General features: G+C 46.7%; 1 protein-coding gene across 8 annotated transcripts in view; it reads left to right on the top strand.

The window, feature by feature from the left end:
• The window catches only part of TLE3 (TLE family member 3, transcriptional corepressor), a 51,651-nt gene that overhangs the window by 15,507 nt on the left and 20,198 nt on the right, over positions 1–15,946 (top strand). For 2 of the 8 annotated variants that reach the window (XM_081838881.1, XM_081838877.1), the window contains exons 5-7: positions 4,835–4,897; positions 6,687–6,791; positions 15,690–15,891. In XM_081838881.1, the coding sequence (XP_081695007.1) occupies positions 4,835–4,897; positions 6,687–6,791; positions 15,690–15,891 (370 nt within the window). Of the gene's footprint in view, positions 1–4,834; positions 4,898–6,686; positions 6,792–15,686; positions 15,892–15,946 lie in introns of all 8 variants that reach the window. The other 6 variants (XM_081838883.1, XM_081838880.1, XM_081838882.1 and 3 more) reach the window with 3 other exon arrangements.

Here is a 15,946-nt window from a genome sequence, read left to right as displayed (position 1 = left end):
GTTCTTCCCTAGTGAGTTTGGCCTCATGTTTGGCAGAAGAGAAAGTGAGTTTGTTCTTCAGTCTTGAGGTGAGAAAACTGCTAAAGCTTTGAGAGGTTCCTTCTTTAAAAAATTTACTTTTCCTGTGAGTGTCATCTCCCAGCACAAAGAGGACGAGCTTCATGGCCAAGTGGGGATTCGAACCCTGGTCTCCTCAGGTCCTAGTCCCCGCAACAACCCTGTGAGGTAGGTTAGGCGGAGTGACTGGCCCAAGGTTACCCACTGAACTACATAATGGCCAAGTGGGGATTTGAACCCTGGTCTCTCGGGTCCTAGTCTGACACTATAACCACCAACACCACACAGGCTTTCAATTGCTTTTCATTGGGTCATGACCCCACCTGTTTGGCATTGACTTTATCTAAATCACGCCCAGTGATTGCTGCCACCTCCTTGCCATCTCTTGGGATGTGTCACAGACCTGTCCAAAAATTGCATTCGTAAGCATTTTGTGCATATGGTAAGAATTCTGGTCCTGGCTCCTGGACTCACTGCACTTGATGGAATCTGTTTTTCCTAAGTGGGCTGAAGTTGCCTTTGTTCACCATCACTCACTTGACAGTGTCTCTGCCGGCACCCCCAGCTGCCCGTTCCTCTCCCAAGTGTGGCTTTTATCCAGTGTTAATTTGTGGAGCCAACGTGGCGGCTCCTGCACTCAGCAGAATGCGACCTGCCTTGGCACAGGCATTGTGATTTTTGCAGAGAGCTGTGGCCAGGCAAAGGAGCTATTTGCATAATGTCCTAGTGGGGAATGAGGGGTTAGGGTTGCTGTGGAAACGGGAGGGTGATGAATTAAGGTTGGTTGGTGGGGAGGGGCGAGGGGGCTGAGATGCTGTGATGAATGGGGTGAATTTATGAGGAAGGTGCATTTTCCAAGACCCCCTCCTCTCTCCTGGCATGCCTTCATTCAGCCTTAACCAGGGACAAGCGAGTTTTAAATTTTTCATTTGTCAAACTTAACTAAAGCGAACAAATATTTTTAAACCGACTATTGAATTGGATGTTAAGTGGGAAGGTGTAGCTTTGATGTGAGGCCATGTTTCGGAATGCAAAACTTGGAGGTTTCCACACACACACACACACACACACCTAACAAAAGTTTGCTTCTGAAATCCTTGCCAACGGCAGAAATATTTACAACTCAGGCTTTGTGACAAAAGGGCCATCTGCGTCCTGTCTGGGACCCCAGAGTACCTCAGTGTTTAGTTTTTAGGCTGCCTCTAATGATAACTTTTAATTTTGTGAGTTTTCGTGGCCTGCTTGTTGATTTTAAACGGCTTCCGTATCCTTGTGGGCTGCCTTGAGGGACTTGAAGGGAGGAGCAGAGTGAAGAGAATACATTTGGTAGCAAGATTTAGCATGAGGAATTTCCAGCCAGAGTAGCGGTCAAGGTGTGGTTGCTGTGTTCAGGGTCCCTTCCAATTCTACAATTCTGTGACTCTAAGGCTGCTGAGAGGATGTAGCAAGTCTTGTCTTAATCATCCTACAATTTTCTCCAGCCCTGATTGGTTGGATGTCCTCTAACCTGTGGAATCCCCCACCACAATAAAACCATTGTGTATTTAAGGCTGCGTTTGCCAACCTGGTGCCCTCCAGACATTTTGGACTTCAGCTCTCATCAGTCCTAGTGCTGTTGTCCATAGGAATATAAGAACCTGCTGGATCAGACCAAGGGTGGAGGGAGAACATAGCCATTGTGGCTAAGAGGCATTGATAGCGCAGGTGGTGCTGTGGTCTAAACCACTGAGCCTCTTGGGCTTGCCTATCAGAAGGTCAGCAGTCCGAATCCCCGTGACGGGGTGAGCTCCCGTTGCTCGGTCCCTGCTCCTGCCAACCTAGCAGTTTGAAAGCATGCCAGTGCAAGTAGATAAATAGGTACCACTTCGGTGGGAAGATAAACAGCATTTCCATGTGCTCTGGCACTCATCATGGTCCTCCATGTGCCAGAAGTGGTTTAGTCATGCTGGCCACATGACCCGGAAAGCTGTCTGTGGACAAACGCTGGCTCCCTCAGCGTGAAAGCGAGATGAGCACCACAACCCCATAGTCACCTTTGACTGGACTTAACTGTCCAGGGGTCCTTTAACTTTTGCCTTTTAGTTGAAAACATCTAGAAGGCACCAGGTTGGCAGAGGCTGTCTTCAGAGGCCACAGGACTCTGTGGTGTCTTGTTGGCAGTGGTTTCTGGAGTGAGCAGCCCCTGTTTCTTTTGCCCGTGAGCCTCCCTGTAGGGTGAGGGGTGTGTGTGCATGGGGTTTGTGCCACTGGGGCAAAAGCTTCTCTTTCTGGGCAAACCAGGATGCTGTTCCTTTTGATAGCCTGTTCTTGGGGTGGGGAGTGGGGAAAGGTTGGTTGGTTACTATTTGGTTCTGAGATCTGTTCCAGGATGCTCTTAAAAGCAGTATGGTCTTAGCTCTTTAAATTTCAGCTCCCCCTCCAAGACAAAGAAATAAAGAATAGAAAAGCTTTTGAAAAGGGGTTTCCGGAGATTGCAGATGCAGAGCTGCTTCCTAGCTGAACTTTTTAATTGGGGGCAGGAGGAGATGGCAGATCAAATTTCGGTGGAATGCTCCTGTTTATCTGCTGTTCACTCCATTGTTAGTTAACCCTTTGCTGCCATGACACTGGAAGAGAGAGGATTATTCTCCTGCCAACAGGCCGCCTAATCTCCCTTACTCCATATATGCTCTCTCGACTGCCTTAGTCTTCAGAACTGGCACTGTTACAGGTGTTGTATAACACCCATTCCACATTTGGAAGTGTAGTGGCAGCACCGTACACTTTGGAACTCACTGCCTCTTGACATCAAGCAGGGGGATCTTTCCTGTACTCTTTTTCAGCACCTGCTAAAAATATTCTTTATGCAGAATGCTGATGTGTTTTCAGTTAATTGCTGGTTTGTAAATTTGGGTGTGTGTGTTTTGTTCTTATTAACAAGATTGTTGTTTTATTCTTTTTGTAAACCACTTGGAGGTTTTCTACAATCAAATGGTATATAAATATTATATATAAATATTATGGGGGATTCTGGGAGCAGCAATTACAGTGGTACCTCTGGTTACGTACTTAATTCGTTCCGGAGGTCCATTCCTAACCTGAAACTGTTCTTAACCTGAAGCACCACTTTAGCTAATGGGGCCTCCCACAGCCGCTGCACGATTTCTGTTCTCATCCTGAAGCAAAGTTCTTAACCCGAGGTACTATTTCTGGGTTAGCAGAGTCTGTAACCTGAAGTGTATGTAACCCGAGGTACCACTGTATTAACTAACTAGCCTTAAAACATTGCACATAAATGTTTCCTGCAGCTGATGTTCTTTGAAAGTGGAAGAATAGTAGAATGCAGGAATCAGAGGCTTCCTCTACAGTTTTCAAAGCCCATTAGAAGAGAAATAGTTTCTGCTACATGCATCATGCTCGCTGTAGCTTTTCCTGTCCAAAGGAGAAGAGATATTGTTTGGATAGCCTTCACTGGAAAATCAGCAGCTTGTAAGAACAGAGGACCTTTTGGCTTTCAGGAGATGTGTCTTGAGTTGTTAAATCATTTTTAAAAATTAAATGCTTTATTGATAACAAGCTGCTCTGACTTATGAAAAGGAATTTTGGATCATTTGATCCCATTCCAATGTGTGCTTTTGACCAGCCTCCATTGTTAGTCTTGTTTGTGGATTCCTTGGCCAGTGATCAGATTTTGTTTGCCTTGGAACCCAGAACTGTTTTAACAGCTGCCCTGGTCCAGGAGTGCTTGTCTTTTATTAACCCTTCCTTTTACGGAGGCTTCCTCTGTGCTAGGAAAACCTGGGTTCTACATCCTGGATGAAATGGACACGCTTGTACAATGCTTCCTGCTCCCCCCGCCCCTAGAAAAATAGGTGCCAGTACTCACCATGAAGTGGTTATAGGAAGTGCCACACTTTTTAACAACAAAAAAAGAGGTGCCGGTACTACGTATCCTTGAATACCTCCTGAAATAAAGAAGTGCTCTTGTGTATTTTGCATGTATTTGCAGTGAAGGATGTCTGAGTCCTGAAGTTTCACCAGATGCTCTCTGTGTACTTCCAAGCTCACCTATGGGTTCATGAGGATTAGAAACTTGATGTGTGCTTGTGCCCTGTTCCCCCTGCCCCACCCAACTACAGTATTGCAGGATACTGCAATAGGCCTGGAACATAAAGCACTGTGATACCAATTTTGGCTCCCCCCAAAGAATCATGTAGTTAAGGCTGCTGATAGGTGTTAGGAGATTCCTGTTCCTCTCCCAGGACTACAGTTTCCAGAGTCGTTTAACAATCAGTCCCTCTTCACAGGCAACTCTGGGAGGGGAATAGGGGGACACCCTTAAAAAACTACAGCTCCCAGCATTCTCTAGGGGAAGCCGTGACTGTTTAAAATAGTATCATAGTGCTTTAAATGTATGGTTTAAATTGGTCATACTGCTGCTGTTACAAACATGCATATGGAATCTGTAGTTGCTGCATGGCAGCTGAGCCAAAGACTTCTCTTTTTCATTTGGCCTTGGGTTACTGGAAACTTGACTAATTATAGGATCATTTAAATGTCGAGTTGGAAGAGACTCCAAGGCTCATCTAGTCCAACCCCCTGCAATGCAGGAATCTCAGCTAAGGATGGGCATGCTGTTCCAGGGGTTGCAAAGCTTTTGTTGCAGCTGCTTCTTCTAAACCCTGGATCGTGCCTCCTCCCCTTACCCCCCCAACCCCCCCACATCTGTAATATGGTATCTGAATGACAGTAAATTGACTCTCTCTCTCTCTCTCTCTCTTTCCTATCTTCTTTCTAGACTGAGATCGCTAAAAGGCTGAACACCATTCTAGCCCAGATCATGCCTTTTCTGTCGCAAGAGGTAAGGATGCCAAGGGGTTTTGCTGTGGGAGAAGTAAGCCAAATCTGCGGAGGAGCCCTTTAGGGTTGAGACCAAATGCTCCTCTCATTTTAAAGACCTGGTTGCAGACAGGAGGGCTGGACTGATGCAGTAATGGGTCGATGGATAGACAGAAGAATCACCACTTAATTTGGTCAAGTGTGGGATAATTGTTGACCCACCATTTTGCTTCAGTACCATCCTGAGCTACTTCTTTCTTAGCCAATAAATGCTTCCTGCAAGTTCCCCAGAGGATGGACTTGCGTCTCTGGGACTTGTCCACAAAGCAGTGTTAGCAGCCAGTTTTGAGAGCCAGTGTGGTGTAACTGTTAGAGTGTCGGTGTAAGATCTGGGAGAGAGCAGGGTTCAAATCCTTCAATTGACCAAAAAAACCTCACTGGGTGACTTTGGACCAATCACTGCCTCTTTCAGCCTAACCTACCTCTTGGGGTTGTTGTAGGGATTACATGAGAACCAGAACCTGGGGGAGACGAGGGTTCAAACTTCCCACTCAGCCATGACGCTCACTGAGTGTGACCTTTGGAGGGCAGTCACAGCCTCTTGCCCTAACCCTAATTAGGTTTGAAACGATGAAATGATTTTTTCTAAACCCCCCAAAATTACCGTATTTTTCGCTCTATAAGACACACCAGACCATAAGACGCACCTAGTTTTTGGAGGAGGAAAACAAGAAAAAATAATATTCTGAATCTCAGAAGCCAGAACAGCAAGAGGGATCGCTGCACAGCGATCCCTCTTGCTGTTCTGGTTTCTGGGATAGCTGCGCACCCTGTATTCGCTCCATAAGACGCACACACATTTCCCGTTACTTTTTGGGAGGGAAAAAGTGAGTCTTAAAGAGCAAAAAATACGGTAAATGGCTGTGAGGGTGTTTGACTGCTTGGCCACACCCAGTGTTGACATATGACCCTCAGAGAGTTTTCTAAGAGGGATTGTGGCCTTTAGCCTTAAAAGACTTCCCAGTCCCCTTTCCTTAGAGAAATGTACCAGAAGACAGGAAATACTGATGTACGACCAAGTTCTTAAGAAGCAGCTTCTGATCTCTTGAGTACATCTCTTCCCCTCTGTTTTTGTGAGTCCTTCGGGACACATCCACTCTGCAAATCTGGCTTTAATCACCAGGCCTTCCTTGCACAGGGGGTTCTTGGCAGCGTGGCATTGGGGTGAGGCTGATAATTGGCTATCAGAATTCTCTGGGGTGCCCCACAGACTTGGTAGTTCCCAGAATTCCCTTGGTGGGGAGTGTCAAAGTAGGAGCTGGGAGGGTCCAGGGTAAATCTTCACCCCTTGCACTCTGCCATGAAGCTCATTGGATGTGACCGGGGAGGGCAGTCCCAGCCTCTCTGAGCCTAATCTACTTCGCAGGGTTGTTGTGGGGATTAAATAAGACAAGGGAGACCTGTGTACACCACCTTGAGCTCCTTGGAGGAAAAGTTGAGCTATAAATTAAATACAGTCATACCTCATGTTACGTTTGCTTCACGTTGCGGCTGTTCAGGTTACGAATGTGGCAAACCTGGAAGTGTTTACTTCCGGGTTCGTTGCCAGCGCACGCGATCTGCGCGCTTCGTGCATGCACACTAGTGGCACTCTACTTACAGACTTTTCGGGTGCAAATGGCACCCTGAAACGGATCGTGTTCATAAATAGAGGTACCACTGTAAAGCCGAACCGGTGTACCTTTCGATTGTTGGCATTTTCCTTGGATGCAGGGTGCCTCAAGACTTTCTCTCTCTCTGTCTCCCCGCAGCACCAACAGCAAGTGGCTCAGGCTGTTGAGCGTGCCAAGCAGGTCACGATGACGGAGCTGAACGCCATCATCGGGGTACGTGGAGTTCCCAATCTGCCTCTCACCGTGTGTATTACCCCTTTATTCCTATCATTTACCGTAAACAGAGACAGCCCTGCCCTCCCTGCCGTGGCTTCAGAGAAGGGCTGCGTTTGCAAACAACACTGCCGCTGCCCTGAGCTAAAAGCAGCCTCTCTGCTAGGCCCATGTTGCTGCTGTGTCTCCAGAGGGCTGGAGACCAAATGCCTGGTTTAAATTTCTCCCAGCAGCCGGGGCAGAAAGAGCTTCTGTCTTGTTTCTTGCCCACACACATGGTTTTAATTATAATGTGTCCCCCTCCCCCCCCAGTTTGTTGGCTGCTGGGGTCTTGAGCAGCCAGAAGAGTGATCCTGTTCTTTATTTATTTCCCAAAACGTTTTTTGGGCCACCATCGGTTCCATAAACTCATCCCCTGCCCTATAAAAAGCATTATTCAGAATAGCAGTTTGCACAGCCCACTAAGGAAGACAATAACACAATCGGGTTAAAACAGTGACAATTGTGCATTGATTCAAAAGCCAGTTAAAACTATTTAGTTGAATTAATTCAATGAAATTGATGAACATGATCCTGTGATGCCAGCTTTTCAAAGTCCAATAGTTGTTTATGCCTCTAGTGACCTTCTGCCACCCCCTTGCCTCCTAGTGCCCCCCAATTAATCCCACTGCCCCTGGGAGGGCAATACTGCCCCCTTTGAGAACCACTGCTTTCAGAGCATTTGTACCCTTCTCTTCAGCCAAAAAGGCTCCCGGAGGGGCATACATACAGTTGACCCAAACAAGGCAGCCCCTGCCTGCACAACTTAGAATCCAAAAAAGACATGGCACTCAAGGGAAGGGGACAGGGAGGGAAGAGGAAAATAAAATCTCCAATTTCTGAACACTTGTTCCTAGAATGACCTACTGGTGCAGTTCAAGGGCAGAAGATGCCCAATAGAGCTGGGCCTCCAGCAAATCTCTCCCATGGCATCAGTCTGAGGCAATGACTGCCCCCAGATGACAGTTGAAGGGGCCTGATGGAGCAAGCTCAGCTTCCCCTCCAGTCCTGGAGCTGTTTCACTTCCAATGTGCAGATAAGCTGTAAGAGGCAGGTGCCTTATACAGTGTATAAGGCCAATGTAGCTCAACACCATCTACACCAGGGCGGTCTAACTTTTCATACCACTTGGGTCTCTAGAGTGCTTTGACAACGAATCTGTTGGCTGCACACTGCCTTGTCCCACAAGGGGTGGGGGAAGCGAGGCCAAAATTTGACACCCCCCCCCACAACCCATTGCAGTGCAGGAATTACAGCCAAATTTAACATGGCCCAGTTGGGGAAACCTGCTGAGATGTAGATGGGCTGGCTGGCTTAATGCAAAATGGTGCCAACAGGGACTTGCCCCTCAGGGAGTAACTGTGGGCATTAATGGAATGTGCAAAGCATTCACTAATATATATATATACATATATACATATATACATATATATATATATATATATATATATATATATATATATATATATATATATATATAATGCATTATTTCCTTACATAAATCCCTCTGTGAATTTTGTTTTTTTAAAAAATATACATTCTTTGCAAGATGACCTTCCTTGCATGCCTGACAAATCTAGAACTAGACTATGAAATTAAGCCCAGAGTATTTGCTCCCTCGGCCAATAAAGCGAGATGAATGCCGCAACCCTAGAGTCGGTCACGACTGGACCTAATGGTCAGGGGTCCCTTTACCTTTTTATTTGCTCCTCAGCAGATCCTGCAGGATGCAATATGGGAAGCTTTGCTTCAAAACATTCCTGAAGAATCTTGGAGTTGGTCCTCCTTTGTGTGTGAGAGACACACACACACACTTAAAAAAAAATGGTTGTCAATTGCTAGCCCTTCTCCTGGCTTCGCTGAGGTCTGTTCTGTCTCTGTTTCGCTGTTGTAGTGCAATGTGTGATGTTGAACTGGGGCGGTTTGGTGTTTCTGTTGCCTTGCCTTGCTCCAGGAGGTGCTGCAGATCTTACAGGCTCTATCTAACTGGGTTTTATTTGCTGACTCAAAACACCTGCCGCTTCTGAGCTGATTCCCGGTTCTTTGGTAAACAGCCTCCCAAATGCATTGAGACAGCACAGGTGTGGCTAACACTTTGTCCCTCCAGGTGTTGCTGGACTGCAGCTCCCATCATCCCCATCTGCTGAAAGTTGTGGTTCAAAATAGAGTCCCATGTTGGCTGTCAATGATGCAGAGTCAGGGCAAGAAGAATCCCCTTGAGTTTAGGTCACAGGGACGCCAGGGCTTTGCCTTTGTTCATCTGAGTCCCTCCCTCAATAATGGATGTTTTAGTTACTTACCTTCTTGTTCCTGTTGATGTTGCTAACATGACATGACCTGGAACTCTTTCCTGTTTGTTTTTCTGCTGTAGTTCTTCTGACTGAATGGTAGTATTTGGAATTTTACGTGTTTGTTTTCTCTCATGTTTGCTTGTAAAAATGAAGGTAGATGAACCCTTGGGTCAAAAAGCAGCCTTGCTATGACACCAGATTCAACCCCCCCCCCCCCAATCCCTCTGCCCCTTAACAAATTCCTTGTTTCCATGCATATTTTCTCTCTGTGTGTCTCTCTTCTTCCTGCATGGTTATAATGGCCCATGGAAATAGACTTCTTGCAACAGCGACAGTGTTTTGCTCTGCAAAGGACTCCTTTGGCGGGGGGACTGTATTTTGGAGCGGAGGAACTTTAATGTACAGATCAAAGCTTTCCCCATTCATTGCAGACAAAGGAATGTGATGACATATGGAAACACTTTGAATGGGCCTTGTTCGTTCGTGGTGGGTGGGGCCCACTTTGCTACCCCTCTGGGTGCCTTGCAATTGGCGCAACTGCCCTAGTCTCCAAATACCTTGAGACCTCTTCATACAGAGAGGCCTGTCAGGTCTACGTTAGATTACTGCAAAGTGTTAAACACTGGGCTGCCCTTGAAGACTGTTTGGAAACAGCTGCTTGTGCTTGTTGGCAGCCAGATTCTCGACGGTGGCCAGAAAGTCCAAACATATGTTGCCAGTTATGTCCTGACTATACTGGCTGCCAGATTGTTCTTACACCTATGAAGTCTTAAGAGGGTCCAGGACCCTCATACCTTAGCCACATTGTTGTTTTTTCAGTCGGAGCTTGCTGGAACAGGCACCTCTCAGGTGGGCACCATTACCATTATAAACGAACAAGGGAGGCATTTATAGTGAGTTCCAGCACCTCTTTTTCTAGAAAAATAGCTCTGTTTTTATAGATCTTGGACTGCATGAGCTTTCCCAGATCTCATCGTCTTAATCTGAGACCATTCTCTGGGTGCCACACTTGAGATACCCAAAGGGTAGTGATGAGAGAATGTAATGGCCCTTCTCAGTGATATCCCCATGTTTGTGGAACATTTCCTCCCCCCAAAATCCTGGGAGTTGTAGTTAAGGGTGCTGAGTATTGTTAGGAGACACACATGCTCCTCACAGGGCTACTGTGTGCTTTGAGAATTAATCCTTCCTTCCCAGGGAACTCTGGGAATTGTAGCTCTGTGGCGGGAATAGGGGTCTCCTAACAACTCTCAGCACCATTAATGAACCACATCTCCCATAATTATTTGGGGGGAAGCCCATGAGTGTTTGAAGGGACATTATAGTCCTTTAAATGGATCTTGTGAATGCTGTTTGGGGGGCTTTGCTGCTTGGTGTGGGGGAAGAGTGTGAAATGGGGTGGGGGGGAGAGACACTGCTCTGTGCCTGAATGGGCTCCTCTTTTCAAAGGCTGCAAGGCAGGTCACAGCAGCCAGAGGCAGATATTGGAATTCAATTTAGGTAAACAATGGAGGCCTCTGAACCCCCCACCCCACCCCCACCCTCCTCCAGCAGGTAATTGCTTCCTGGATGAGATGGAGTGGAAGCCTCTCTCAGCTCTGAGAGCGGATAATGGCCCACCTGACAGATTTCTCCAAAGCAGGAATTATTGTGCTCCTGTGGATCTCTCTCTCTGACTCAGAAGGCTGACAAGGTTGCGCTTGGCTTAGGCGGAAATGTAGCTTGCTTTCACATATACTGAGGACCAACCAAGAAATGACTCTTACCCAGGAGACTGAGGTAGTGGTGAGAATAAGAGAGAGAAGAGGAGGCAAAATTTCAAATATATGTATGGCTGACAGGAGTGGGGGCCTTGTCAGCATATTATACTTCTGCTTAGAGATCTGTCTTGGTTGCCAATTTGCTACCGTCCAAGTTCAGGGTGTTATTATTATATTATAAAGCCCTTAACTGTTGGGAATCTTACGTAGTGGCAGTTGTCCACAGAGGCAGCTTAAAGTCCAAAATAGTTTATTGCTGCAGAAGATAAGGCTTCAGTAACACAGTTCTGGATGTTGATACATATAGCTTGTAGGCTTTGCAGATACAGAACATTAAGTATTTCTGTTGCTGCAACAATTCAAGACATTGTACAGACTCGAACTCACTTCTCAAGACTGACCTTGACACACAGCACAAGACACATGGGCTGACATGCCTTTATCACCTATAGTTAGGCTTGGGCCGTTAACATAGCAATTGCCTTGGCTGACCTTGCACTTGTTGGCTTATCTCATACATGGAGTGATTTATGCTTATTCCCTGTTTATTGATATCCGGCAGGTGCCTTCACTGTACACTCTTTGATGCCTGCTAAAGACATTTTTGTTCAGACAGACCTACTAGCCATGATGGCTCTGCTCTGCTGCCATAGTTGGAGGAAGCAATGCTTCTGAACACCAGTTTCTGGAAACTACAGGAGGGGAGAGGGCTCTTGTGCTCGAATCCTGCTTGCTGGTTTCCTCCAGGCATCTGGTTGGCCACTGTGAGAAGATGATGCTGGACCAGATGGGCCATATGCCTGATCCTGTAGGCTCTTTTTAGGTTCTTAACTATAACACTTGAAATGCCTTGAGCCTTTTTGGAGTCTCAAGAGAGACTTCCTGGATTATCTTCTATCCCTTGTTGCAGACTGAAGCAGCGCTCTCTTGATAACACTGGGAGCTGCCACGTAACAAGTCAGGTCCTTGGTCCATCTGGCTTAGTGTTGTCTGTGCTGACTGGCCGTGACTCTCAGGGAGACTCTCCCAGTCCTTCTTGGCGATGCCATCGGGAATTGAATCTGGGCCTTTCTGCATGCCAGGCACATGTTCTGCCACTTAGCTTGCGGTACATCTCCTATGGAGGCCTGTCTGGTGCATCAGTCTGGGAATGTGTCTCTTGCAGCACCCAAGAAAAGATGTATCCCCCCAACGTCCGTGTTTCTGGAAGGAACAAGCCGAGGGAGAACAATAGAGGCGGGTACTGTGTCTCCTTTGTCCATTGAGTTTTCTTGGCAAGGATACTGGAGTGGCTTGCCGGTTCCTGCTCCAGGTGGATCACGTTTGGTCAAAACTCTCCACTATGACCTGTCCATCTTGGGTGGCCCTGCACGGCATAGCTCATAGCTTCTCTGAGTTATTCAAGCCCCTTCACCACGGCAAGGCAGTGATCCATGAAGGGGCCACTGGGCCCATCACCTCCTGGCAAATCGAAGGGGAAGAAATGGAAGCAGTGAGAGACTGCTTGGACTTTCTTGGACTCCATGATCACTGCAGATGGTGACAGCAGTCACGAAATTAAAAGACGTCTGCTTCTTGGGAGAAAAGCAATGACAAACCTAGACAGCATCTTAAAAAGCAGAGACATCACCTTGCCAACAAAAGCCCATATAGTTAAAGCTATGGTTTCCCAGTAGTGATGTATGGAAGTGAGAGCTGGACCATCAAGAAGGCTGATCGCTGAAAAATTGATGCTTTTGAACTATGGTGCTGGAGGAGACTCTTGAGAGTCCCATGGACTGCAAGAAGATCAAATGTATCCATTCTGAAGGAAATCAGCCCTAAGTGCTCACTGCAAGGACAGATCGTGAAGCTGAGGCTCCAATACTTTGGCCACCTCATGAGAAGAGAAGACTCCCTGCAAAAGACCCTGATGTTGGGAAAGATTGAGGGCACAAGGAGAAGGGGACGACAGAGGACAAGATGGTTGGACAGTGTTCTTGAAGCTACCAGCATGAGTTTGACCAAACTGCGGGAGGCAGTGGAAGACAGGACTGCCTGGCGTGCTCTGGTCCATGGGGTCACGAAGAGTCGGACACAACTAAACAACTAACAACTAAACAACCAGTCCCTGCGTCTAGCGTTGCACCTTTTTGGAAGAAAGAACACATAAGGCAGAAGCATTAGAGTAATGCGCAACCAGACCACATGTTTGGCTCTCCCCCTCCCCCTCCTCGCCCAGTCGCCTTGTGCACCCAGGGCACAATCATTTATTTGTTTGTTTGCTGTGTGTTTCATAAAATTTATACGCCACTTGATTATAGAGAAACCTCAAAGTGGTTGACTTTCTGTCCCTCCCCACCCCTGCCTTGCTTCAAGCCTCTGAAACCGAGCTCTGGATTCACTTTGTAGCTCTGGAAATGATTAGAAGACTTGACTAAATTTAATGCAAGTGGTGAACCATTAAATCGGTTAACAAAGCCATGAAGCAGGATGTACATAATCCAATTAAAACCACTCTACATACCAAGATATTCAGCTGCCCAGACGTCCTTATATGGTGGCCGTAACCTCTCATATCCTAAGAGTAATTCTTCCCTGCACACTGAACTTATGGCATCCGTTTGTATCCCCGTGATATTGAGATAAGTGCTCCCTACCCACCACCCAAGTTGGCTTTACGAACTTGCAAGCCATGGGTGTGAAGCCAGCCTTCCACCCAGATCAGGGCAAAACTGAGAGGGAGGGAGAATTTCCAGCTTTCAACTTGCCCTGCATCATTTAACCTCCTTGCTCCCCAGGAACCCCACCTTGACCCATAGCAAATGAAAAGGATCTGGCACATTCTCTTTAACACACACCCCTCTCCCTCTCCCCTTTGCCCTGCCAGTGAGCCTGTGTTGTGCTATAGAGGTAACTGATCCCTGTTAAGTGATCTTGTGTAATCCGCTGAGATGAACTTGGGAGGCTGAAGGGACAGGACACCAAGAGGTTCCTAGCTTCAGGCAGCCGTCATGAGATCACTTGCACACTTATTCCTTGGTTTGTTTCTATTTTTGAAAAATGGTAAGAGTTGGAAGGGACCCCTGAAGGTCATCTAGTCCAACCCCCCTGCAGTGCAGGAATCGCACCTAAAGAATCTCTGGCAGATGGCCAGCCAACCTCTGATTAAAAACCTCTGGTGAAAATACATGTGTGCATATCACACTTTTGCTCGTGTTGTTTGTTTCAACTTGTGCAGGTTTGCCAAACACACAAGATACTGATATCAGGCAAACACCTTCACTGTACTGTTTTGGGCACCTCCTAAAAACATTTTTTTAAAGGCAAACCTACCCAGATGTTGAGAAAGTTGATGCGAGTTTTAATCTGTTTTTAGTTTCTTGTTATTTTAACCTTTTGGATATCTTAAATTATGGTTGGTGATTCTTTTTATTGATAACACTGTTTATCTTTTTTTGCAAACCACTTTGAGGGTTTTTTTATTTTTTGCTGTATAAATTTTGTGAAATAAGTAAGATTGGATTCCTAAAAAAGAGAGAAAGTTTAATATTACCGCAGTTAATACCCCCCCCCAAAAAATTAATCTGTCCATAAGTAAATTAATATAAAATGCATACTGGCAAATAATGCCATACAAGACCACACAGTTATGTGCAACTAATGGTGGGGGAGCTATCATCCCTTCATTTTTTACAATGGAAGTAGCTTCCCCCCTACTCCTGCTAACACACACTGAAGCACTGCAAAGTGCTCCCTTTTCTTGCCACCCTGATTGTGAGCCCCAAGTGAGTGTGCCTAACTACCTGGCATTGAGCATGGCCTGTTCCCCCAGTGCCTGGCTGGGTTTGATGGGAGTGGCAGTGGAAAAACACCTGGAGGTAGGCAGCAAGTTGACAAAGACTCTCCTAGAGGAAAGGAGGGGATCATTAACTAAGGACAGGCGCAAGCTTCAGGTTTTCCAATGCTCTGGCAGGAAGGCAAATGCTATTGGTGCTGTTTTGGCCTTGGCTAGGATTGGGAAAGTTTGCATACCTTGATATTACCACCACCACCATCACCATCATCCTGCCTTTCAGGATGCTAAATGCTTTCAAGGTCACTGGCAAATTCTGTGCTATTCTGTGCTTCTGAATACCAGTTGCTAGAAGCCACAGGAGGGGAGAGGGGTCTGCTTGCGGGTTTCCCACAGGCATTTGGTCGGCCACTATGAGAAGAGAAAACTGAACTGGATGAGCCACTTGAGTGACCCAGCAGTCTCCTCTTATGTTCCTAATCTTGCCTGCATTTTTCTTCTCCTTTTGATTGGTTTGCAGTTCTTGTTGAAAGTCTCTCTCTCTGTCTTTCTCTCTCCTCCCCCTCCTTTCACTGCAGCCTACACTTTCACTTGCTTAATGATTCATTTTAGGTTTGATTCCCCAGGCCTAAAGCAAAAAATAAACCTGGCCCAGGTTTGCCATTCAAATCTCAGAATTCCAGACTGCAGAGCTTTTAAGTACTGTCAGTAAAACTCAAGGCAATAAATGCTTATCCTTAGCACGTATCAAAGTGCATAACCTTTATACTGTTTCGCCTTTAAAAAACACACAATGTAAACTCAGTTGTATCTAGAATTATGGGTGTGATGCCCAAAAGTACATAAGCAACTTTTTACAACTTTGTATTTATTTTTTTCCTGCATGAAGGCTTGAAGTACTAACCTTTTCCCAGCCTTGCAGCCACCGTCCTTTCAAGCTCCAATTTTCCTTCCTTCCTTTTTTGTCAATGTAATTTGACCATCTGGATTTGATTTGGTTTTTGTGAGAGTGATGCACCAGGTCTCGTCGCAGCGCTTCTTACCATTGGCTTTATTGCAGCAGCAGCAGCTCCAGGCCCAGCACCTCTCCCATGCGGCCCATGGCCCCCCTGTTCAGCTCCCGCCCCACCCCTCGGGCCTGCCGCCACCTGGGATCCCACCGGTCACGGGGAGCAGCTCGGGGCTCCTGGCTCTCGGGGCACTGGGGAGCCAAGCCCACCTGACGGTGAAAGATGAGAAGAACCACCACGACCTGGACCACCGAGGTGAGGAAAGGGCAGGCGGGCCTCTGAACCCCTGCTTCTAAAGTGGGTTGTGGAT

This window comes from Podarcis erhardii (assembly GCF_964252035.2).
Source record: "Podarcis erhardii genome assembly, chromosome: 14".
Taxonomy (NCBI): Eukaryota; Metazoa; Chordata; class Lepidosauria; order Squamata; family Lacertidae; genus Podarcis; species Podarcis erhardii.
The sequence above is the reverse complement of the archived record's forward strand: the minus strand, read 5'-3'. Positions and strand labels throughout refer to the sequence as shown.